Genomic DNA, 26523 nt, shown 5'->3' on the forward strand with positions numbered 1-26523 from the left:
TTTTTGAAACAAGCTTATATCATATAACTTTGTTTTCTTTAACATTTTACTATTTCTGGTGATTGCTAGTTATTTTTCATTGATACTATAAAATCATGAGGTTTTTATTGCAATAGATTGATTTGTATGCAATTTTAAAAGAGGAAGTATTATAACTTTTCAAAGTTTGCTTTTTTAATTCTTTGACTAAAGTTACTTAAAGCATTCCACTTTTGTCTCTGAAGGATCAATTCCACGACAAGACTCCCTATACTATTATGTTTGGTCCAGATAAATGTGGAGAGGACTACAAACTGCACTTCATCTTTCGCCATAAAAACCCTAAGACAGGTGTATATGAAGAAAAGCATGCTAAGAGGCCAGATGCAGATCTGAAGCCCTATTTCAGTGACAAGAAAACGCATCTTTACACATTAAGTAAGAAAATTCAGCTGTTTGGGGGTTTAAGACATTACATACTTAGCATCTGGTTCATGTTAAGATTGCATACTTTAAAGCTTTCTTTATAAAGAACCTTTAGAAAAGACCTTGTGTACTGCCTGCCAATGAAAGTGGATAAAAGGCTGTGCTCCTGCCTCACCAGGAAACTACTAAACTAAACCTGTGGGACCAAAGTAGAATTTGAAGGGAAGGAAAAAAACTGTAGCTGAGAAGGCACCCTGCCCTGTGGGAAATTTACGTCTCCCATGGTCACCTGTTTACTACAGAAAGCAAACATGTGCTAACACCAGGAGCATTAAAGGCTGTGCTGAGGACCCAGGCTAGTATGCTGAGAGGGAAATGGTGAGGTCAGTTTTAGAGAGATCCTTCATGGATGTTAATGTGGAGTGTTCTGCTGATATACTAATAGGTCCACCTCTTAGAGTAGAAGTTTTCAGCTGCACCTGAAATTGCACTAGAACTTTACTTTTTTGGGTTTTTGAAACAGGCTTTCTCTGTGTTGCCTTAGCTGTCCTGGAATGCACTAGAACTATTAATGACTGAGAACTTCCTATTATAATGAGATATTAGTTTTTCCTACCTGTAGGTCAGTTAGTGGTTTTGCCCCATATAGAGTATGTTGCCATAAGCATTTTAACTACAAAGTTATAGAGTAGATTTGTCTTTTGTTCTTCTTCTTCTTTTTTTTTTTTCTTCTTTGAGACAGGGTTTCTCTGTGTGCCTTGGCTGTCCTAGGCTTGCTTTTTTATATACCTGGATGGCCTGGAACTCAGAGTGATCTGCCTACCTCCGCCTCCCTGAGTGCTGGGGCTGAAGGTGGGGGCCACCACACCCAGCTTGTCTGTCTTTTAAATTGTAATAGAAGTTGAAATTTGTTCACTACATCAACAAATTAATAATGTTTTTACAATATGATTTTTTTGAGACAGGGTTTCTCTGTGTAGTCCTGGCTGTCCTGTAACTTGTTTCTGGCCTCAAATCAGCCTCCCAAGTCCTGGGATCAAAGGCATGTGTCACCACTACCTGGCTGTGGTTTTTTTGAGGCAGAGTCTTCGAAACTCAGAGATGCTCCTGTCTCTGTTGACTGTGTGCTTGATAAATTGAAGGCTTGTGCCACCACACCCGGCAATCTGAGAAATTTTTTTTAAAAAAACCACTTTTTGGCTGGCTGTGTAGCTCTGTTGGGAGATTGCTTGTCTATTATATATGTATGTTTGTTTTGTTTGGTTTTGGTTTTTTGTTTTTTCAAGACAGGGTTTCTCTGTGTAGCCTTGGCTGTCCTGGACTTGCTTTGTGGACCAGGCTGGCCTCGAACTCAGAGATTCACCTGTGTATGCCTCTCTAGTGCTGGGATTAAAGGAGTGCGCCACCACCGCCCAGCTTTGTCTATCATATATGAAGCCTTGGTTTTTATCCCCAGCACTGTATTACAGTGGGCATGATGGAGCATACCTGTCTAACCCTATCACTGGGAGATGGAGGCAAGAGTTTCAGAAAATAAGGATCATTCTCAGTTACTTGTCTTTTGAAGGCCAGCCTGAGATAAATACATACTGTATCTGGAAAAAAAAAAGATAGAAAACATTTTTGACTTACCGGCTTAGTAAATGAGCTTAATTGGTTATCAATGAAAGAAGCTTCTCTTCCTTAGGTTGACGTAAGAATGAAGTTTCAGGCAATTTTATGAATTCAGGGAGCTGGGTAGTGGTATGGCACTCCCAGCACTTGAGAGGCAGAAACAGGCAGATACTGAGTTCGAGGATATCCTGGACAAGTTCCAGGACAGCCAAGGCTACAGAGAGAAACCTTGTCTTGAAAAAGACAAAAACAGTTTTCAGGGTATTTATTTCTTTGAGACCCTCGGACTCTTTTGTTGTTGTTGTTTTAAATAACCAATTTTGTGTGTGTTTATATGGTGCTAAGCCCTAGGAACTGAGTTTATTTCCTAGAACCTACCTGGTAGGAGAGTGAACCTGTACATTCATGCAATGATACTTCCCCCTCCCCATCCCCCAAGCCCCCAACCCCAACCCCAGACAGGGTTTTTCTGTGGCTGTCTTGGACTCACTTTGGTTTTTGTTTTGGTTTTTTCAAGACAGGATTTTCCTCTGTTATCTTAGCTGTCCTGGACTTGCTTTGTAGACCAGGCTGGCCTCGAGCTCCCAGCGATCTGCCTGTGTCTGCCTCCCTGAGTGCTAGGGTTACAAGTGGGCACCACCAGGCAGGGCTATGTAGAGAAACCCTACATGATGGAGGTGGGGATGAGGGAAGTAATTTCTAGGAACACAAGGAAATGGCATTGGTGCCTGAGGCTCTTGAGAAAAGGCTTTGTTTTATGACTAACCACTGGTTCTTTCTCCAGAAGGAATGAGCTGTTGTGTTGGATTGAAAGGGATGTTGGATTGAATGGCTAAGTCAGTATTTTTAATTGCATTTAACTTCTTTTCAGTCTTGAATCCAGACAATAGTTTTGAAATACTAGTTGATCAGACAGTTGTGAACAGTGGAAATCTGCTGAATGACATGACTCCTGCTGTAAACCCTTCACGGGAAATCGAGGACCCAGAAGACCGAAAGCCTGAGGATTGGGATGAAAGACCCAAAATACCAGATCCAGATGCCGTCAAACCAGATGACTGGTAAATCTTGGAACTCCATCTTTGAGTATAAGCAAACATTTTGTGTGTTGGACATATCTTGAACAATTAAATGTTGATTTAGTAAGATCTGATTGTTTAAAGAATCTCTGATACCATCTAGGAATGTTGGCACATGCCTGTAATCCCAGCTAAAGCAGAAAGAGTGTGAGTGTGAGGCCAGTGTGGGATACACGGTAAGACTCTGTGCCCCACTTGCAGAGAAGATAGAGCTAATTAATCTATTTACAGGAGACAGGTACCCAGCAGTAATAATACAGATTATTATTCACCATTTTATAAATTACTGGGCACTAAAGCTTTTGTGGTTGGTTTGTGACAATCTCTTCGTTCAGTCTTTCTGGTACTTTTTTTTTTTTTTTTTTGCTTTTCGAGATAGGGTTTCTCTGTGTAGCCTTGGCTGTCCTGGACTTGCTTTGTAGACCAGGCTGACCTTGAACTCACAGTGATCAACCTGCCTCTGCCTCCCGAGTGCTTGGATTAAAGGCGTGCGCCACCATGCCCGGCCATTCTGGCACTTATTTATTGCTAGTTTTTATTGGGTTAGATTGAACTGAAAGCCTCCTACATACTAAACATGCTGTGTTGCTAAGTAATGATGTAATGATCCACATTTAAAGCTAAGTTTTTGTTTTGTTTTTTGAGACAGGTTTTTTTCTGTGTAGCCCTGGCTATCCTAGAACTACTAGAACTAACCTTCCAGCTCTGTAGACCAGGCTGGCCTTGAACTCAGAGACCCGCGCTGCCTCTGCCTCCCTAGTACTGGGATCAAAGGCATGTGCCATCACTTCCTGGGTAAATTTTATTTATTTTACAAGATTTATTTATTTGTGGTTTATACAGTATTTTGCCCTCATGTGTGCTTGCATGCCAGAAGAGGGCATTAGATTACATTATAGATGGTTGTGAGCCACCATGTGGTTGCTGCTGGAGATTGAACTTTAGAAAAAACAGACAGTGCTCTTAACCTCTGAGCCACTTCTCCAGCCCCCTAAGATTTTTTTTTGAGACAGAATTTCACCATATAGCCCTAGCTGTCCTGGTCCTGCCTATGTAGACCAGAATGGCCTTAAACTGAGAGAGATCTGCCTCCCAAGTGCTGGGATTATAGGTGTGCACAACCCAGCTAGCAAACTTTAAGTAAGAGATTGTATGTGTGTTTATATGTGTTTGTATGTGTTTCTGTTCAGGCACACGCAGGGCACAGCATGTTTGTGGAGGTCAGAGGACAACTTGAGTCACTTTTGTAAAATAGATAACTGAATTCAGGTCATCAGGCTTCTTCCTTTATCTGCTGTAACCTCCAATGTAAATTTTTTAAAGAAAAGATTTATATATATTCTGACTGCATGTGTGCCAGCAGGCCAGAAGAAGGTACCAGATCTCAAACATGGTTGTGAGCCACCATGTGGTTGCTGAGAATTGAACTCAGGACCTTTGGAAGAAAAGCTAGTGCTCTTAACCTCTGAGCCATCTCTCCAGCCCCTGAAATGTAAATTTTAATTTGAAAAATACCATTGCCCTAAGTTAACAATATTTTTAAAGCCTATTTTCTGGGTTGGCAGTGCTTCCAGTGTATCTCCCAGCTTTTTCCTCTCTTTAAATTTTTATGGTACACTAGGTTGATTTGTATATACGGTGCATATTATATCTGGAATCAGTACTGTATTCTGTGACCAATGTTTTTCAATAGGAGGAAGAAAGTATTCAGCTTTAAAAGACCAGGTAAATGTTACACAAATCCTTTAGGTTATCACAGAGTTAACTTAAAACTAAGAGAGTTCTAAAACAGTATGTGCTAAGCAGGTTACTAGTCAGTGGTAGAGCACATGAGGCCTTGAGTTCAGTGCCTGCACAAAATGAAACAATACAACTTGAGCACAGGTAAAATATTTTTGATTACTAGCTGAAGTAGCACTTTTATAGCCACTATGCACAACGTTGTTTTGTTGTTTTATGTGTATGGGTGCTATGCCTGCATGTATGTCCGTGCACCATTTGTTCTGGTCTTTAGGAGGCCAGAAGAGGGTATTATTGGATCTTTTGAAACTGACTGTAAGTGGTTGTAACCTGCCGTGGAGGTGCTGGGACTAAAATTCAGATAATCTGAAAGAGCAGCATATACTCTTAACCACCTAATGATCTTTTTAGCTTGAGTATTATTTTAGGTGGTTATTTTTCTTCCTCTGTTTTTGTCAGCTGTTTGTGGGGGGGGGGACCCCACAAGACTTTTTCTCTGTAGTCCAGGTTAGTTTCAAAGTCCGGATTCTGTCTCAGCCTTGACAGAAATTGCTACCTTTACCACCGTGACCATCTTAGGAATGCTGTTTTAGATGCACAAGACAGTGTTGTTGATGTATGTGCAATCCTATACGCTGCTGTCTTACTGTAGGGTATTTTTATCATCACAAAACACCTATACTCTACTGTCACTTCTTGCCCCAGACCCTGGCAACCACTTGATCTGCTTGTTCTCTTCTGAATTTGTCTATTGGGGTCATTTTATGGAAATGACATTGAATAATATGTGGCCTCTTTTTTTTTTTTTTTTTTTTTTGAGACAGGGTTTCTCTGTGTAGCCTTGGTTGTCCTGGACTCGCTTTGTAGTCCAGGCTGTCTTTTGAGCTTACAGAGATCCGCCTGACTCTCTGACTCTGCTTCCTGAGTGCTGGGATTAAAGGTGTGCGCCATCACTCCTGGCTTATGTGGCCTTTTAATTTTCTGTTTGAATTTCCCCCCCTCCCCCTGTGCCCCTCCCCCTCAGAGTTTCTCTGTGTAGCCTTGGCTGTCCTGGAACTTGCTCTGTAGACCAGGGTGGCCTTGAACTCACAGAGATCTGCCTGCCTCTGCCTTCCAAGTGCTGAGATTAAAGGCCTGCACCACCATTGTCCCACTTGCATTTGATTTCTTGTGGTCAACATTAATGTTTCAACATATCGAAACATGAATAAATACTTCATTTCTTTTTATGACTGAGAACTACTTCATAATTTTGGTGGGTGTTTATCCACCTTATCTGTTATGTGATTGATAGATGTGTAGGTTGTTGCCCCTTTTGATGTACTGGCTTCTGTGTATGTGTTTATTTTTCTTGGATATAAACTTAAGAATTAAGTTGTAAGGTCATGTAACATTTATTTTGAGGAACTACACCATTTTTTTCCCCACCAGCACTTTTTTTGTTTGTTTGTTTTGTTTTGAAGTTTTTCGAGACAAGGGATCTCTTGTGTAGCTTTGGCTGTCCTGGATTCACTTTGTAGACCAGGCTGGCTTCAATCTGCCTCCTGAGTGCTAGGGTTAAAGGTGTGCACCACCACTATGTGGCCTTGTAGTGGTTTTGCTTACTTGCTTGATTTCTTTTCTTTTTTCTTTCTAAGTTTGTTTATTTACTTTATGTATATGAGTGCTTTATCTGCATGTACACCTGCTCGCCAGAAAAGGGCATCAGATCCCAGTATAGATGATTGTGGTATATTACCATGATTTTAATTTTTATTTCACTGATGACCAATCAAGTTAGGTATCTTCTCCTTTAACTCTTAATTATTCCTCTAGTTCCACTAGAGAAATATCTACTTGATCTTTGGCTACTGTTTTCAATTCATTCTTGTTCTGGGCCGTAGCCCAGGTAATGATTTGTAAATATTTTCTAGGATGAATTAATTCAGTTTTTAAAAGGAGGCTACAGTGCTTGATTCTCTGGCTAGTGTTTTCATAATGGGTGTTTTCTGTTTAAGGGATGAAGATGCCCCTGCTAAGATTCCAGATGAGGAGGCCACAAAGCCTGAAGGCTGGTTAGATGATGAACCTGAGTATATCCCAGACCCTGATGCAGAGAAGCCAGAAGATTGGTGAGAGTTTGCTTTTAGAATTACCTGGTTTTTGTTTTAAAATTTATTTTTATTTTATGTGCATTGATGTTTTGCCGCCAGGTATGTCTGTGTGAAGGTGTTAAATGTGATTGACAAATGTATAGATTGTTGTCCCTTTTGGGCCTCAAAAGCAGCCATCTCTCCAGCTGCAATTAAAAGCAAACCTTTATCTTAACAGAGGCAGAGGTAGGTGGATCTCTATGAGTTCAAGGCCAGCCTGGTCTACAGATAATTCCAGGACAGCCAAGGCTACACAGGGAAACCGTGTCTTGAAACCAAAAAGAAAAGGAAAAATAGCAGTGAAATACAGCCAAATGCCCAAGTTTAAATGGAGACCTCTACAGACTTTACTAAAGTCATTGTATAAAAACAAAATAAGTCATTTATAAAATGATTGTTACTGGGAGTGAGAAATGAAGCACTGTTCTGCAGTATGCTTCTGGTATAGCTCCAGTGGCTTCTTCAAAGCACAGGCTGGCTGTTTCTTTTTATAACTTATATATCTCCATAGGGATGAGGATATGGATGGAGAATGGGAGGCTCCTCAGATTGCCAACCCTAAATGTGAGTCAGCCCCTGGGTGTGGTGTCTGGCAGCGACCTATGATGGACAACCCCAATTATAAGGGCAAATGGAAGCCTCCCATGATTGACAATCCTAACTACCAGGTTTGTGTCTCTTGATGGTTTAGTTGTTTTTATTAATCTGTTTGTATTAATAAAATACAATAAGGGTAGACAGTTGACTAATAGATATGAGGCCAGTAGGTTTGATGTCTATATTCAAGCTATTAAGTGGAGAAAGTATGATGGGCTAAACATAACACCTAAAAACAGGAGTGTAGTGTTCGCAATTGCTATGTGACTATCGTAGTTTGGATTTTCATTGCTGTGAAGAGAGATAGCATGACTACAGCAACGCATAAAAACAAAACAAAACACTTAACTGGGGCTGGCTTACAGTTTCAGAGGTTTAGTCCACTATCATCATGGCAGGAAGTGTGGCAGCAGGCAGGCAGACATGGTGCAGGAGGAGCCAACATCTTGACTTACAGGTAGCAGAAGGGGACTGTGTTCCACACTGGGTGAAGCTTGAGCATGGGCCTCAAAGTCCACCCCAACAATGGTGCAGTTCCTCCAACAATGACACATCTCCTAATAGCGAGACTCTCCATGGCCAGGCATTCAAACACATGAGGCTATGGGGGCCATACTGTTCAAGTCAGGACTGTGACCTATGTTTAAAAATAAAAGTACAGTAGAAGACCTTAGGGTGTGGATACCCTATTGTTGAGTGTCAGGGTTGCCTCAGCCATAGGATCAAGATATAAATTGGCCATAAAGGAACTGTGATGGGAGTTGGATTTTGCCATGTCAAATTAGCTCATTGCTTGGTCTCATGGGTTTTCTTCACCTGCCAAAAGATAGGTGCACACGAAGTGGTAGGAATATGTGTAGTGAAATTGTGAAGCTGCAGTTGTGTTCTGAGAATGTACCTATTCGGATCCTTGCCTGGCTTCAGTTTCCAAACCAAGGAAACTATAATCGTTCATTTCTATTTAGACTTTTAGATGTAAAGTACATCTGTGCATATATTTTATATGTCTTTATTGTCAAATGTTTTTAGTTGTTCATCTAGATGATTAAGATGAAATAAAAATCGTGCTTTAGCTTGTCATTTAGCTATCTGGATATAGGTACATGCCTATGTGGGGACCAGGAGTTTTGAAGGCCAACTTCAGCTCCAGCTGGGAGGATCGTACAGTCCAGGATAGCCTGGACTATGTGAAACCCCATTTAACAAAGCTGGCGGCCAGCTAGTGAATTGTGTTTTGTTGAGAATTAGTATTGAGACTGAATCAGTTGTCCCGTGTATGCTGGGCGAGCTCTGGGCCTCCAACCCGCCTCCCCAGCCAGTCACTGTTGAGAGTGATTTGTGGTTCTGCTGGTCACTTACATTTGACAAAGTTAGTGCTTATCTTCTTTGATTATGCAAAACGAGTCTTAGATGGATTTTCTTTATTACTATCTGAAATGTTTTGAAATGTCTTCTACCTCCATCCCTTTTATCCCACCCCCACCCTCTAAAAAACCCTCCCAAAATTAGGGTGTCTGGAAACCAAGGAAAATACCAAATCCAGATTTCTTTGAAGACCTGGAACCTTTTAGGATGACACCTTTCAGCGCTATTGGTTTGGAGCTCTGGTCCATGACATCTGACATTTTTTTTGACAACTTTATCATTAGTGGTGACCGAAGAGTAGTTGATGATTGGGCCACTGATGGGTGGGGCCTGAAGAAAGCTGCTGATGGTGCTGCTGAGGTTAGTGATTGTTCATTACCTGTGCATTTATAGCTGCTTTTGGGGGAGACTGATTGCTTTGTAAAAAGCAGTTTTTTAGTGTTTTTTCCCCCTTTATTATGTCAAAATGTATAACTGCATATCTGCTAAAGATAAAATACTGGGTTTTAGACCTGATTCTATTAGAATCATGTTCTGGCGTTAAGAGTCCTATGGTTATGGGCAGAGTGTGTGTGTGTGTGTGTGTGTGTGTGTGTTTGCACACGCGTGCACGCATGCGCTTACCATTTAAGGTGTTTTGTTTGTTTTGTCTTCAAGATGGGATTTCTATTGTGTGGCCCCGGCTGTTCTGGAACTTGTTTTCTAGACCAGGCTGGCCTTGAACTCAGAGATCCACCCGCCACTGTCCCTGGCTTAATGTTTTAATGAACTGAAAATGCTCTTAGTTTACTCCTTGTATGGAATTTTCAATGGTGTGGCTGAGCTGGGGTTTGGAGAGCCAGAAGGGTAGGACAAAGACATTCTTTATCTTTGTTTCGTGCGTAATGGCTTTCTGTGGTTATTACAAGCCATCTTTTGCACCTTGGAAGGTGAAATGTCATGATGGTAAGAGCAGGAAAATGAGGGCTTTTTCCTATTTTCTTTATGTGCATCTTAGTTTAACTCCTTTGGAAAATAAAGAGCCTAAATTGCACCATGCCTTGTCTGAACATGGAACAATCAGTCCAGCCTGTATTTCTCATGTTTGAAACCAGTTCTCTGAATTACTGTTGTTTTCTATTTCAGCCAGGTGTAGTGGGGCAGATGCTGGAAGCAGCTGAAGAGCGCCCATGGCTTTGGGTGGTCTACATTCTGACTGTAGCTTTGCCAGTGTTCCTTGTGATCCTCTTCTGCTGTTCTGGAAAGGTAGGCATGTCTCTTTAGAGCTACCTTTAGAAAAAGCTCTTTTGATGTTAATGAAAAATAACTAATCATATCGACTGAGACTTTCTATAGTAGGACTTTGATAAATACTAGGGCATACTTTCCCCCCCAAAGATTTATTTATTTATTATGTATACAGTGCTCTGCTTACATGTACACCTATAGACCAGAAGAGGGCATCATATCACATTAAAGATGGTTGTGAGCCACCATGTGGTTGCTGGTAATTGAACTCAGGACCTTTGGAAAAGCAGACAGTGCTCTTAACCTCTGAGCCACCTCTCCAGCCCCACGAGGCCATATTTTGCATTGGCTTCTAAAACCTTAGTCTCAAGGCTCCTTGTACCCGTATGGTGGCGGGTTGAGATTCCCTCGTCTTTCACTCCACTCTAGTACTCTCCTTAATACTTGGTAGCAGCCGTTTTTAGAGAAGAAAGAACAACTTGGATGTAAGTTCAGCCATCTGGGCATAAAACAGTCTTCCTCCTGATGTTATTTTTATTCATTTACTTGGTAATTTGATCTAACTATTTAACCGTGGTTCCCTCCCTGTTTTCACTCTCTCAAAACAATACATGTCAAAACTATGCAGGTTCTACAGCCTCAATGTTTTTCTAATTCAGACCTTGTTGCATACTGCCTCCTACTAATTTAGGATTCTGCTCACATTATGGCACTTTGTCAAATCCAAGGGTCCATTTTCCCCTCGCCCTCACTGCTCACTGGGGGTTATTGTATCTGAATGAGCTTGACAAACTAGGCCTGTACTTTCTTCCTGTGTCTTTGCTCTTTATTTATTTTTAATTTCCTGTTTTGATGATACCTCTCACCATCCCTCCCATGGGGCGGGGGGATATGTAGAGTAAGGATAATGTCTTGAGCCAAGGTGTGGGTGGCGCACACCTTTAATCCCAACACTTGGGAGTCAGAGGCAGACAGATCTCTTTGAGTTGTAGGCCGGCCTAGTTTACACAGTGAGTCCAGAACAGCCACGGCTACACAGAGAAACCCTATCGGAAAAAAAGAAAATTTTACTTTTATGTGTACATGTCTTCCGTGTACATAACCTTCAACATAAATTTGCCCAGAGACATTCAGAAGTTGAGGGGTAATATATTTGTGACAACACAAGCATGACTCTTAAATTTGGCGATATTTCAGAAACAGTCCAATGCTATGGAGTACAAGAAAACAGATGCTCCCCAGCCAGATACGAAGGAGGAAGAAGAGAAGGAAGAAGAGAAGGACAAGGGTGAGGAAGAGGAAGAAGAAGAGAAGCTTGGTGAGTGGTACCTAGAAATCTGTCCTAAACCATGATTAAAAAACAAGGAGATTGTTTTTAGATGATGCTCTAATTATTGTCAAAGCCAGATGTGAAATTCTGTTCAGTAGTTTTATTTTCTGTTTTAGAAGAGAAACAGAAAAGTGATGCTGAGGAAGATGGTGGCACTGGCAGTCAAGATGAAGAAGATAGGAAGCCTAAAGCAGAGGTAAACAGGGGCATATTTAGTAAATTTTTTTTTTAAAGAAAAAATTTGTGTGTATGTGCAATGTGTGGGTATATACAAGTGAGTGCACATGCCAATGGACATTTTATTTGCATTTCAAGAAGGTTTTCTGTATATGGAACATGTGTTTTTTGTTTTGTTTTTAAATAAATAGAAGTTAGAAGAGAGAAAAAGAGTACCAGGTTTCTTAACAGCCTTGTGTGTGCCCCCCTCCCCAGCTGAGGACCGAACCCAGAGCCTTGCGCTTGCTAAATCCCCAACCCCTACTACTGCATTTTAAACCTTTTGGGACAGCACAGGACAGCATTTCTCTGTGTAACCCAGGTTAGCCTGGAACTCAGAGATCTGCCTGCCTCTGCTTCCCAAGTGCTGAGATTTAAGGCATGCAGCACCACGACATGGCACACTTGAAACTTTTTTAAAAATATTTTTATATTTATTATGATAAAGTGTTATACCTACATGTATACCCACCTGCACGCTGGAAGAGGGCACTCGATCTCATTATAGATGGTTGTGAGCCACCATGTGGTTGCTGGGAATTAAACTCAGGACCTTTGGAAGAGCAGTCAGTGCTCTTGAACTCTGCACCACCTTTCCAGCCTCACTTTTTAAGACAGGGTTTCATGTAGCCCACACTGACCTTGAACTCTGTGTAGTCAAGGATAATTGAACTTTTGATATTCCACAATGCAGGTATTATAGGTATGTGCTCCACCCTACTCTATTTTATGTGGTGCTGTAGGTGCTCTTTAGAGGACCTGGGTTTAATTCTCAGCACATAGGGTGGTTCACAACTGTCTGTAACTCCAGTTCCCTAGGGATTTGATGCCCTTCTTCTGGCTCTGAGAGTGCCAGACACACACAGGGTGTACAGTTACTGATCCAGGCAAACCCCTCTCCCCCAAATTAAAATGTTGATAGGTTTTAAGGAAAGTACATGGCTTTGGAAAATAAATACTAAAGTTGGTTACCTATAATTCTACTACCTTTGATATACTTTTTTGCCATTTGAGTTACTTAGTTTAAATGGTTTTAGAAATTTGGCAACACTTGTTTTTAAATATGTTGATTATATGAACTTCTCTTTTCACCTAATAGGAGGATGAAATTTTGAACAGATCGCCAAGAAACAGAAAGCCACGAAGAGAGTGAAACAATCTTAAGAACTTGATCTGTGATTTCCTCTCCCTCCCCTTCCCCTGCAAGTGTGGTCCTAGGAGAGAGGGCCTGGTATACCTTAGGTGGGAATTCAGAAAACCTCAAGACATCACCATCTACAGGTTCCAGTGAATACTAGTCTGTAATTTGAAACATCTAGCAGTAAATAATTACAGTTGTAATGTAAAGGACCCTGTTTCTGTAGAAAAGAAAACATTTAACATAATGGTTGTGAAATGTAACATGAAGCAACTAACTTGTGTTTTGTTTTGTTTTTAAAATCTTTGGGTTTTTTTCTTTTTTTTTTCTCCTTTTTAGATAGAATGATAGAATTTTTGCCAGTTTAAAATCTTGGCTTAATTTAATATATTAATCTGTTAATGCAGAAATAACACCAACACTAGGAATGCTAGGAAGAATGAATTGCAGTTTTTATAGCAATTTTTTTTTAAGTTTGGTATTAAAACACTCACGTGTCTCTGTCCCTAAAATTGTAATCACGTTCAAGTTCAGTCATTTGTGGTTATAATCTTGTTTTGTGTGCTTCTATTAGTTAATTCTCCTCTTAAGAACATAAGAGAGGGATTGGATGGAAGCCCAAATTCATATCAAAGTTCCCTTTACATTGTATTAAATAGACCCAAAAAGAACCAAAAGGAGACTATCACTTGGTGTTGGTCAGATCATAAAGTGCAGTGTTCTGTTGCCCTTGGGACTGCTCCATTCACAGACAGCTTTGCAGAGGAGAGGAGAGAACCTGACTTAATGCAGCAGCCATACTCCACATAGAAGGCCAGACATCGCGGGTCCTCTGGAGCACGAGGCTTTTTAAGGAATGCTGGTGGTGCCTAAGTACACGATTTTATCACTTGTTCCACTGTGTTGACACTGTTTTCCTCATGGATCTCCTCATTTCCCAGCTTTCTCTGCTATGCATCTTCTTCACAGCGCAGCTTGCCGTCCGTTGCTGAAAATTATTATAAGCTCTGCATAGTGTTAGCTTTACTGTGATTACTTCTGTTTCTTCTTTTTAAGCAGACCCACACCTTTCCAGGGTCCAACTACAGGATAGATTACAGACTTTCCATAGTGTCTATTTCTTTTACTCTGTGTAGACTTTAGAAAGTCTAATCCAGAGATGGGCCAATTCAGAATTGATTATAATTGAACACAGGCTAAAATGTGTTTATGGGAGGATTGACACATAGCATGAGTTATTTTACTTTTGTAGGATATTTAAACTTTTCATTTGCAGTTCGTGTAACAGTTTCATCTTCAAATTCACACAATAAAGCAGTCCTGTTCAAAAATGTTTTTATGGTGGCTTGAAGAATTTTTTTTTAAAGTGGATTCAGGTCCTCCCCCCCCCCCCACGGAATGCAGATGGGTGCTAGAAGAGCCTCTCCCACATCACTATAGTGTAATATTATTTTTACACCACACTGAAATGTATTCAGAAACAGATGTTTCAATTTCACTCTTTCTCCAGAGGCGTTCCATGTACCGACTATACTGTTCCTTGCACTGAATATATATATATATATATATATATAAACACTCCACAGTGTTTATATTGGGTTGATACTGGGAAAGAAATATATTTGTAAAGGATGAAGGCTGTATCTGTTGTCTTTTTAAACACTGGTTCATTTCATTTCTTTTGAGGGTGGAATGCATTTTTCTCGCTGTTCAGTGCTTTAATCCCCATCTGTTGTTTGTGGTCACAGTGACCATAGCTATGTAGCGGATGTTCTCAAATGTATAGAGTGAAATAAACAGTTACTAGCAAGAAATGAAAACGTCTGTAGGTTTCTCCTTGAATCAGACATGTGGGGATGATTGTTTTTCTAGAATCTGCTTATCTGTTTGATCATTCTAGATTAGTAAAACGACAGGTTTATTTATAATCATTGGTTGTGTTCCTTGCTGTCTGGGTCCCTCTTCCTCCCTTAGGGTTTCATGGGAGTTACAGCCTTCTTAAATGTCCGACACATTAGTGAACGGCCAGCAGTTTTCAACTCTTACAAAAAGCTGAGAGGGCTGGTGTTGCTGCTCAGAGTAGGTACAACTGCCAAGTGCATGCGAGGCGCCGTAGGTTTGGTTCCCAGCCCTGAATAAAAAATAAAGGCCCTTATATTATTTTATATGCTGGATTCCTTGTTGCATTTTTGTAAAGTGCCTACTACTTCAACTGTGCTCTACTTTGTCCACAAAGTACTCTTCACTTTCCAGATGGTCATGGTACTAAATGGCATTACATTACAGCCCTGTGTTAAGTGTCCTCTTTTGACTGAACGTCATGATAACCTTGGATGTATTTTACTGTTTGAATAGTGGTTTGTTCTTTCCATTGGCTACTGTAGGTGAGATTAATTCAGTCTTGTTTTTTAACTTCCTCTCACCAGCGATGGCTTAGTCATTTCTGTTGTGTGTAAATGGACAACAGCACAGAAATGGGGCAGCGGGGGTTAAGGGTGGGTTGTATGTATGTTTTTTTCAGTGCTGGCATTTGAACCAGTGCTCTACCACCGAACTACCTTCTAAAATATATTCTTTAAGATGTATAAAAACTCTTTAACATTTTTATTAGCAAATAACTTTGCTCAGGATCCATATTTCAGGATATTACTGAAAATCGTGCCCTGATTATTTTGTGTTTATTAAGGTTTTAGCTTGTGTCCTGAATTGATAAAGTATACACAGTATGTATAGTGCTTTTAAGAGTTTTTGAAGACAACCTTTCAATTCTAACTGGTCATAATTTAACCCCAGCGTTCACAAGACAGAAGCAGGCCCCCTTCCTCCACCAAAAAATTCGAATTTCTATTTTTTCTACTCCATTTGTATAAAAACATTTGGTTGTTACCTCTCCCCCCCCCCTGTGGTTTTGAAAGTAAAGCGTTTATGAATCCTAGCAAGAAGTACATGTTTGAGTGGCTGGTGGTGCCTTCTAGTGCACAGCCTCCCAGCATCTCATGTGGCAGTTGGGGCGTCAATATCTACTTAGAATATTTCTTGGTCCTTCCTGGCGTTTTTCCTTAGCCCATTTGTTTGCTAGTTGCATCACTGGAACCCAGGGTCTCGGTTTTACATACAAATCTGTTTTAAGTGTAAGTCGCTGGGAATCTGAGTAACTCTAGTCCCCTCTAGTGGCTCTCCTTTCAGCGCCGTCCAAGTAATGAGATTTTGCTGACAGTACCATAGATTCCCATCTCTACTAGTCCACGCAAACAGTACGTGTGTAAGGAATGAGGTCAGAAAGTGGTTGACGTCTAATAGTGTGGGCTGACTGAAAAAGAAGACCGCACCAGGCTTCTGGGCTCAGCGATTTCCACAGCACTCAGATTTACCCCGCGTCCCCCGCGAACCCGGAAGGGACAGCCTTCTGGGGGCGGTGTTCAGAAAACGTGGCTCTTCTTGGATAGGTTCCTGTCAGTCACAGTCAGCTCTCGCGCTCGGACCCCGCCTCAGGGGCTGCCCTTCGCTCGGCTCCCGAGTGTTCAGTTTAAATACCCGAGCACCCTTCACTTGCTCGTCTCCACGCCCTCGGACGGCGGGCTTGGTCTGATTGGCCAGACCGCCAGTCCGTCAGGAGTGACGCGGGGTTCGCCGGCCCAGGCCCCGCCCTCTTCCGAAAGCCCCGAAAACAATTTTAAGATGGCGGCGGCAGCGGCGCGGAAAACAATGGGCCAGGGGTGTAGGGGATAGGCCGAGGCCTGAGGCAGGCAGCCAGCGCTGTCCTGGAGTCGGGACGAGCGGGGTCAGAGGGAGACCCGCCGCCGCGCCCGAGCCCGCTCCGCAGCCCGCCGGGGCATGGCGCGGCCGTGAGCCGCCAGAAGCGGAGGAGCCCGAAGTGCCAACCGGCACCGGGAGGCCCGGGCCCGGCCCGCGCCCCATGGTGCTGCCCACCTGCCCCATGGCGGAGTTCGCGCTTCCGCGGCACAGCGCGGTCATGGAGCGCCTCCGCCGGCGCATCGAGCTGTGCCGGCGGCACCACAGCACCTGCGAGGCCCGCTACGAGGCCGTGTCTCCCGAGCGTCTGGAACTCGAACGCCAGCACACCTTCGCCCTGCACCAGCGCTGCATCCAGGCCAAGGCCAAGCGCGCCGGCAAGCACCGGCAGCCGCCCGCCGCCGCCCCGGCCCCGGCAGCCGCTCCGGCCCCCGCCCCGGCCCCGGCGGCCGCGCGCCTGGACGCAGCCGACGGCTTGGAGCACAGCCGTCCGGTCGCGGTGAGTAAGGCTGGCTCCTGCCGCAGGACTCCTTCCTCCCGAAAATGCCTCTCCCGGCGCGCATCGGGCCTCGGGGAAACTTCCCCGGGTGCTCGCGTTTCTGGGTCTGGGTTCTGGGAGGAGGCTAACATGGCAGGGAGCTGGGCGCTTGTCATTCTCGGGAAGTGGCACTGCGGTGGACTTGGGGAAAACGTTACCGTGAGGACTTTGAGTGAAGTCGGGGCTGGAAAAGCAGGAGGTTAGTTGGTGATAAGCTTTTCCTCCCAAACTTGACTTCCAACTGTTGAGAACTTCGTCCTGGAACAGACCCGCGTTGGAGTCGCCTAAGATGTAGGGCGTTCTTGCGCTGTAGGCCTGGCCTCGTTTAGTCTGCAAGTGTTGATTGGATCCTTGCTGCCTGGAAGGTCCTGAGCAGTAGGCCGGGTTAAGGCTTTAATATGGAAATAAGTTGCCCTTCAGTTGACAATATCCTAAGGCTTCCGAATGGAAAATCGAAATGCCTTTGGAAGCCTTAGTATGCTCTGCTCATTGAGTGGAATAAAAAGTATTTTTATTATTTTTTTAAAAGGAAACCCAAGAATTTGAACGCGAGATTCCTGCTATACTATTGGCAGTTCCAATTTTAACCTACTAAGCCTGTTTAAAAATCTCTGATCATATTAATAGTCGTTGAACAGAGGAAATGACGATAGTTGTTGGTCAGCTGTGCCCTTTGGTTTGTAGTAGCTAATCCCAAGATTTACTGGTTAGAAGTTTTGCCTCCCTGAAACTGGTTTATAAAACTGGAAACCTGTGTGTGTTGGGTGGAGGAGAGGGGCGTTACAAAATTTGTGGTAATTTAAAGTTTAAAAGTAAAAAAAAAAAAAAAAACTGACAACGCTTAAGTTGTTCAGTAATTCTTAATTCATGTCTTTATTGTCTCTCACTTGGTCCATTGTAATACTTTTACTTGTAAAACTCTTCCCTAAATCTTTCAGACTTAGTACCCTTCCTCTTGAAATGTTAGAGACCCTTCTGAGGCTGAGGGGGATGAAGGGGAAGCTTTTGGGGCCAGCCTGACCTAACCTCTCTCTCCATGTCCCCCACAGAAATACTGTTTTCATTCTTTATCACACTATCTCCGCCGCAGGACTAGAAGACAGAACGCTTGGGTTCTGACCCAGCTGGTCAAGTCTTTTCATCCCCACTTTTCTCACCTGTAAACTGAGGGTATGTTGGGCTTCTTACAAGGTTTCTTTAAGGAATCAAATGAGTATGAGGTCAGGTGTGGTGGCTCATGCCCAGAGGCAGGTGGGAGGAAGAAATGACTATGGATGTGAGCGAATTTCACAAACTGAAGGGCTGTTTGTAGGGTCTTTCTCAACACTTCAGAATCCTAGCATCCTTCCACCTCCTTTGCAGTTAGTTTCTGAAAACCCAGCTCACAGCAGAACCTCCTCCATCAATATAGTTATGAAATGTAGCTACACGTGGTTTTGTTTTATTTTTTTTCCAGAAAGGGCTCGTTTGTGTAATCCTGGCTGCCCTGGAACTCGCTCTGTAGACCTGGCTGGCCTCGAATTCAAAGATCCCCCTGCCTCTGCCTCCCAAGTGCTGGCACTAAAGGTGTGCTCCGCCACTGCCTGGCTTATGCTCTTTGTTTTTAACACAAAGTCACATATTACTTCAGCCATCCTGTGTCTTGCCAAGTAGACTGTAAGCTCTTGGAATCAGAACAGGCTTGGGCTAAGTCCCATACATAGTTTAGGCCATCCATATGTTTGTTGAGTGATTGATAATGAACTTGGTTGTGTTTACCCAAAATTACTTAACTGAATGAGTCACCTTTACTAACAAATGTTGCTTGGAGGAAAGATCTCCACCTCCTCCCCGGTCGCTGCTGCGGACTGAGCCCAGGACTTTGTACTTACTGGATGGCTTAGTCAGGATTCTATTGCTGTGAAGAGACACCGTGACCACAGCAGCTCTTATAAAGAACATTGCATTGAGGCTGGCAGACAGTTCAGAAATGTAGTCCATTACCATCATGGCTGGAAGCGTGGTGGCAGCAGGCCACAAGAAGAGACAGTGACACTGGGCTTGAGCATCTGAAACCTCAAAGCCCCTCCCCTGCCCATGACACACTTTCTTCAACAAGGCCACAGCTCCTAGTGCTGCCACTCACTCCCTGTGCGCCTATGGGAGCCATTTTCAAACAAACCACCACACTAGGTAAGTAGTGCTTTGCCACTGAGCTACACTGCTAACCCTAAAGAAAGACCTTTGAATCCAGTGGGTAGTCATCCCAATTGAAGTAAATTATGAAAGCTCATGAAAAACTTAACTTGCACACAAAAACAGTTGCCTTGAACACCTTCCCAGAAAGAATAGTAATAGTGTTTGAATTTCTTTTTAAAATTATGTTAAAGGTTTGACTTTACATAATTTTATACTTTTTTAGTATATAAATTCAGGTTTATTGGAAATAACTCTGGGCAGACTTGCCAGTGGAGGGGGAGAGAGAGAGAGAAGTTATGTAGAGAGAGGATAGGGAGAGAAGAGATGATTTTATAACTTTTAATTTCTGAGTCACTGGAGAAAAAAATTGAGTTCTCGCCGAGTGTTTCAATAGGAGATAGCTAGGACTTGAACCCAGCAGGCCATAGTGGTACATGCCTGTGATCCCAGCACCCGGAGCAAAGAAGAGGACAGCTGCAAGTTCAGGACCAGCCTGGGATATGTAGTTAAGCCAGCTATGTAGGGAGAAGGAGTCTCAAAGGAAGGGTGGGGAGAGGAAGTCTGGTGAGATGCTCAGCAGTTAAGATCACTAGCTGCTCTCTTACAGGAACTAGTTCCGTTTACAGCATCTACATGGCAGCTAACCATCTGTAACTCCAGTTCCAGAAGATCCAGTGCCCTCCCTCTCCTGGCTCTGAGGACATTGGTTACATAATTCATATACAGACATACATTTAGGCACAACACTCAAATTGTTAAAAAACTTTTTTTTTTCTTTTTCTTTGTTTTGTTTTTTTGAACAGGGTTTCTCTGTGTAGCCATGGCTGTCCTGGACTCGCTTTGTAGACCAGGCTGGCCTTGAATTCACAGAGATCTGCCTGCCTCTGCCTCCCGAGCACTGGGATTAGAGGTGTGCACTACCACACCCAGCCCCGACTTCTTGTTTTACTTCCTGAGTAAAACATTAAAGACATGGGCCACTAAGCCTAGCTAGAAAATAAAGGTTAAAAAGCAATTTGAGTCTGGCTTGTCAGACTTTTGAGTGTGAAACCCTGACCAGATTTGCCATGTCAGGTTGATGTTACTGCGTTAAACCTTGACGCGAAGGTCTTGGGAATTTAAACTTTGAGTGGGTAGTGCTCTTCTTTATCTCTTTAAGGAGGAAGGACCCCTCTTCAATCAGGCTGCAGGGTGATTCTAGCTGAGCTGTTCAGCCTTGGGATTGGACCCAGAAGAGGAGTATCACTAAGAGAGCAGTGGTGTTTCCATTTTAGTGGCTCCTTTAGAGGGGAAAAGAGGCCTTGCTTGACTCTGTAGGAGTTTGATTTGGAAAGCACCACTTTGAATTTTAACTACATTAAGAAAAAAAAAAGTATGTGGGTGCATAGGTGCATGCCACGGCATGCCTGTGGAGACTGGAAGATAGCTTGCTGGAGCTGGCTTTCCCCTTCTCAGTGGGTCCTAGGGACTGAAATAAGGTGATCAGGCTTGGTGGCCGACACCAGGACTAGCTGAGCCATCGTGACAGCCCAAGAACACAGCTGCACAGAGATGAAAAAGAGAAGAGCACCTCTCTCACTCCTGGTTTTTGACAATTGTGTGTTCGGTCTCAATCTTTGCAGAAAGGCTGCTGATACATCCCCCAGGGGGGGTTGGTAGTTGTCAAACCATGAGGCAGTCACTGCACAGCCAGAGTTCCCTAACCGGCATGCCTTGTGTGTGACAAGACAGATACTGCTAGTGAGAGTTCCCCTTTACTTATTGTTTTCTTCCTACACACACACACACACACACACACTCCCCCCCACCCCCACCCCAGCAAGGGCCTGACCACTATCACTGTGTTAGAGATGAATCACGAACAATACTTTAGACTTTTTCTCTCCTGACTTTTGAGGAATAAGCCTGTTAGGTTTTCCTTATAATCTGCTATTGAAAAAAAAGTACTAGTATTTTTTTATTTTTCTGCGTGGGGAGTGGTTATGTGCACAGGTACTGGCGTGTGGACACTGAAGCACAGCTTTCAGGAGTTGGTTCTCTCCTTCTGCCATGTGGGTTCTGAGGATCAAACTCAGGTTGCCAGGCTTGTGGGCAAGCACCTGTACTCACTGAACTTACCTTGCTGGTGGGGTTGCCTTTTTTTTTTTTTAATTAGGCTTGCTAGATTATAGCAAAGTATCCCACCCACTTCATAGAAACCTTCATTCTGAGTGAAAACAATCTTCTACAGAAGCATAGTTTATTTCTCTAACAAAATGTTATAAAGGTTTATTCCCAGTACTTCTATGGACTTTTGCCACTGGGTCAAGAGGCAATTACCCTGTGTGGTTTTGACAACTGCATTTCGGCCTATTCATCCCTAAAGTCCCTTTCCCTACCTCATTTAGTTATGAGCGGCTCCTCTTTTTTACCTTTTATCGGTTTTGTCTCTTTGGTCTGGTTTAATTTTTTTGAGACAAGGTCTTACTACAGACCTGACAGGCCATGAATTTAGAGCTCTGCCTGCCTTTGCCTCCTGAGTGCTGGGATGACAGGTGTCCCAGCACGCCCAGCTTAGCTGGTCATTCAGGGAGAAGCACGGCACCAACAGTACAAAGAACACTTCACCCTGATTGGCCTTTTGTTACTTTTGAGTTCCTGTTGCCTGGACATTTGCGCCCTAAATTTCTCCTCCTAAATTTCCTCCTTGCTTTGTTCTGTGAGCCACCTAAAGATGCACACTTCTCTACTCCCAGCTCCCCAGTGTGTACTGCCTAAGAGTAAGACCGGAAATTCATGTAAGGATTATGCCAGTAAATGAATTCAAAGAATACGTCTTTCTAAGCATAAAGAAGCTACTGTACTTGATTATGCAGGGCAGCCTTTGGTTTTTAAAGATGACTGATGTGGCTTCTGGATCCATTTTCCCCTGAGGCGTCCCGCCCTCTCCTGTGACGCTCCTCCTTTCCTTTCTCACCAGCCCTTTCCTTTAGCTTGAAAACAAGAGCAAACATTTTCTGCCCTCAGTCTTCTCCTCTGTGCTTTCTCACCCTTAAGCTCACATGCCGTGTTCTTCTTCCCTTTGTACTCTCCACCTGAAACTACCAGCTCCTTGTTATCTGTTGTTTGCCCCTCCTGCTTTTCTGAAATTGCCCTCTTTAAACACACCAATTTGGTATTGCCAAATTCAGTGGCTTCTTAGTCACTGTTCTTGACTTCCTCCTCCAAAAGACTCTTAGCTTCTGCTCTCTTCTGATTTTCTCTCCTGCTCTGACGCTGTGTGTGTGTGTGTGATTCTCAGTCTCCTTTTCCTTAGCTCATGTAACAAATATCTGAGTTCCTACTGTGTACACCAGAATTTCTAGGTACTAGAAATATAACAGTAAACAAAACAAATTAAAATTTGGCTGCCATGGAGAGAGAGGATCAGGAATTTCAGAAGTTGATTCTGTCTAGGAGTATAGATGTGCACTTTTGAGCGCAGCTGCTCAGAAGGTTGAAGGGAAGGTTGGAGACCAGCCTAGATAACTTAGTGAGACCCTGTTTCAGAGTAATTAATTGATAGATAGACAGGCTCTGTGTAGCCCTGACTGGCCTAGAACTCACAGGGATCCACCTGCCTCTGCCTCCTGAGTGCTGGAGTTAAAGGCGTGGCCACCACACTACCAAGATGTTCTGTTGTTTGTACCTAAAAGGAGGCCCTTGGCTAGCGGAGAGTCTTGAGAAAGGACATCCCAGATAGGCCCGGCAGCAGAGATGGCTGAGACAGGAGCTTTGAGTGTCCTGTGCAGCCCGTCCGGTGGCAGCGAGCAGACAAAAGTCAGGTTCACTGGGAAGCAGTCAGCAGCAGGGGTTGGACAGACACAGACGGCTTATCCTCAGGGTTTTATTTTTAATTTTTAGAAATGTATTATTTTTTTATTTTTATGTACATTTGGTCCTTAGCGTACATGTATATGTCTGTGAGGGTGTCAAATCCTCTGGAACTAGTTACAGACAGTTGTGAGCAACCATGTGGGTGCTGGGAATTGAACCCAGGGCCTCTAGAAGAGTAACCAATACTAGCTGAGCCATCTCTTCAGCCCCTATTTTTAATTTTTATTACATTTATTTATTTACTGTATGGGAGAAAGGTGCATGCATGTGATGGCGATTTTCTCCTACCATGCTGTACCCAGGGCAACTCAGGTATCAGGTTTGGTAATAGTGTTTTCCATGTTATGATCATTTTGGTGCCAGGTAGAAGGTAGCAGGTTGGTGAACACAACAGATCCTGAAGGCAAAGGCACAGGTCTCGACTGCTAGACTAGGTAGTTTGGCCATGTGGAGAAATAGGCATTCCTCAGTTGTCTTAAGAAAAAACGGGGGGTTGGGGGAGAGCAGGAGAGCTGGCCAGATGCCTAGTGATTTAGAACACTTCGCTGATACTGCAGAGGACCCAGGGTTGAGTCCTAGCACCCACATGGTAACTAACAACTATCGTATAACTAGTTTTAGAGGTTCTAGGCCCTCTTCTGACATCTGTGGGTAGTGCTTACATGTGGTGCATAAAACAAGCACACATGCGAGCATGCGCGTGCGCACACACCCACATATATGCGTACACATAAAGGCATAATACTCATACATGTAAAATAAAAATTAAAAAAAAAAGCTGGGCGTGGTGGCATAGGCCTTTAATCCCAGCACTCAGGAGGCAGAGGCAGGCGGATCTCTCTGAGTTCCAGGCCAGCCTGGTCTACAAAGCAAGTAAGTCTAGGACAGTCAAGGCTACGTAGAGAAACCCTGTCTCGAAAAACAAACAAACAAACAAAACAAAACAAAACAAAAAAAGAAGGAAAATTTGGGACTGAAAGTATAGGTCAATAATGGTTAGAACATTAGCACAAGAATGACCCTGAGTTCAACTGCCAGCTCTTCAACAGAAAAGAAAAGCAAACCTGGAGGTAGTGGCACATATTACTCAGGAGGCAGAAGCAAATGGAGCTCTGTGAGTTTGAAGCCAGCCTGATCTACAGAGTGAGTTCCAGGACAGTTAGAGCTACACAGAAAAAAAGAAAAGAAAAGGGCGGGGGGGGGGGGGGAAGGAAAGAAAAGGAAAAGCAAACCAGCTTTCCTTTGCTTTTTTTGTTTGTTTTTAGGGAGAACAGGATCTCATGTAGTCCAATCAGGCCGTGTAGCCAACACTGGCCCTAAAATCCACATTCCTGGCCTCCACCTCCCAGGTACTGGGATTACAGGCACCATACCTGGCTTTATTTCTCCCTCTGATTTCTTTTCTATGTGTCTGCATATGCACACAAATGTGCAAAGGCCAAAAGAAGGTGGAGCTGGAGTTGCAGGTAGTTGCAGCCTCCTGGGAGTGAAACTTCTGTACTCCACAAGAAAGTCTGAGCACCTCTGCAGCAGACTCCTCCCCTCTTTCTCTTTCTGATCCAGGATCTCACTGTTACCCAGACAGTCTTGAACTTGTGATCTTCCTGCCCTAGGCACCAAAGTGCTGGCATTACAAGCATGGGGTATTATAACTAGGTCTTTTTTGCACATTTAAAAATGTTGGGCTGGAGAGATGGCTCAGAGGTTAAGGCTGGCTGCTCTTCCTGAAGACCCAGGTTTTGTTCCCAGCACCCACATAGTGACTTAGAACCTTCTGTAACTCCAGTTGCTGGATAGCCAATGCCCTGTACTGGCTTCTTTCAGCACCAGGCCCACATGTGGTACATAGACATACATGTAGGCAGACAGCCATACACATTAAAAAATTTAAAGATTAAATATTAATGCATTTATTTTTAGCCTAGTTGTATGCTGAATTACCATAATTCTTTTATTAAGTGAAAATGAAATACAAATTGTATATAACAGCCTTATATAGTCTACATGCTTAATATAAATCAGGTATTTTAGAAGGTGAAATGGTTAAACATGCTATTTATAGTTACAAGTAACTTAACTTCCAGAGAATTATAAATATTAGCATTTAAATATAAAATAGTTCATCACTTTTTGCCCCCAAGAGAGTGTTTGTCTGTGTGCCCTTGGCTGTCCTGGAACTCACTCTTTAGTTCCTCGAAAACTCAGAGATCTGCCTGCCTCTGCCTCCAGAGTGCTAGGGTTACAGGCGTGCACCACCACACCCTGCTACATCACTTTTTAAAATAGAGCCAATAAACTTCTTAGCAGCATGCTCTTTTAATAACCATTTGGAGAATGCTTTTCTTTATATAAGACTTTGAATCATTACTCTTTCTCTTAGAGAGCTTACATTTCTTTTACACTAACTCTCCATAATACATATTTTAATTTTAATATAAATGTATGAGAATCTTTTTATTGATAACTCTCACATTTCTCTGTAACAAAAATCAATCCACAATTGAACTTCAGACTTTCATTGTTTACCTTCAGCATGTGTGGTACAGGGGATTGAGCCCATACCCTAGTTTTTTGGTTTTTTTTTCCCCCCTCGAGACAGGGTTTCTCTGTGATCCGCCTGCCTCTGCCTCCTGAGTGCTGGGATTAAAGGCATACGCCACCACGCCTGGCATACCCTTAGCTTTTAAAAACAAACAAAAACAAAACAAAATAAAATAATTAATTTAAAGAATGAAGTTGACTCATAGGAAATAATACATGAGTATAATCTAGATTTTTAATAAAAGGGCAATTCTAAAAGGAACAGTGACGAGGGATTTGGCAACTATGGCCAGAGTAGAGTGCAGATAAACATGGCTGTCATGACAATCTATTATTTTGTACAAATGATGCATATTAATTATTAATGAATAAAAGAGCATGGACACGTCTATGTGCCACATCTATTTTAAAGATTTATTTATTATGTATATAGTGCTCTGCCTGCAGGTACAACTACATGCCAGAAGAGGGCACCAGATGTCATTATAGATGTTTGTAAGCTACGATGTGGTTGCTGGGAATTGAACTCAGGGCCGCTGGGAGAGCAGCCAGTTCTCCTAACCACTAAGCCATCTCTCCAGCCCTCTTACTCTATTTTTATAAACTTAAGTCCTCAAAAAATCTGGTTTTTTGAGACAGGATCTCTGTGTAGTCTTGGCTGTCCCAGACTCACTCCGTAGACCAGGCTGGCCTCAAAATCACAGAGATCAGCCTGCCTCTGCCTCCCAAGTGCTGGGATTAAAAGTGTGCACCACCATGCCCAGTTTTGGTTCATATCTTAATTTGAAGGAAAGGAAGAAATTGAGTTGTTAGTC

The 26523-nt window shown here is 43.0% G+C and overlaps 2 protein-coding genes and 1 long non-coding RNA gene across 5 annotated transcripts in view; all 3 read left to right on the top strand.

Annotated features, from left to right (window-relative positions):
• CANX (calnexin) overlaps positions 1-14176 on the top strand; it is a 29230-nt gene extending 15054 nt beyond the window's left edge. For all 3 annotated transcript variants that reach the window (XM_084763285.1, XM_084763284.1, XM_084763286.1), the window contains 9 exons: positions 225-417; positions 2891-3080; positions 6836-6949; positions 7482-7638; positions 9077-9292; positions 10058-10177; positions 11357-11477; positions 11606-11685; positions 12805-14176. In XM_084763285.1, the coding sequence (XP_084619411.1) occupies positions 225-417; positions 2891-3080; positions 6836-6949; positions 7482-7638; positions 9077-9292; positions 10058-10177; positions 11357-11477; positions 11606-11685; positions 12805-12858 (1245 nt within the window). In that variant the 3' untranslated portion in view covers positions 12859-14176. The remainder of the gene's footprint in view (positions 1-224; positions 418-2890; positions 3081-6835; positions 6950-7481; positions 7639-9076; positions 9293-10057; positions 10178-11356; positions 11478-11605; positions 11686-12804) is intronic.
• Positions 1-26523, top strand: part of LOC311586966 — a 97769-nt gene that overhangs the window by 38385 nt on the left and 32861 nt on the right. The window lies entirely within an intron of this gene.
• The window catches only part of MAML1 (mastermind like transcriptional coactivator 1), a 34356-nt gene continuing 24325 nt past the window's right edge, over positions 16493-26523 (top strand). Inside the window, 3 exon segments of the mRNA XM_084763281.1 lie at positions 16493-17095; positions 18184-18288; positions 18290-18304. Coding sequence (XP_084619407.1) covers positions 16760-17095; positions 18184-18288; positions 18290-18304 — 456 coding nt within the window. The 5' untranslated portion in view covers positions 16493-16759.

Source organism: Acomys minous (assembly GCF_964271855.1).
Source record: "Acomys minous genome assembly, chromosome: 16".
Classification (NCBI taxonomy): domain Eukaryota; kingdom Metazoa; phylum Chordata; class Mammalia; order Rodentia; family Muridae; genus Acomys; species Acomys minous.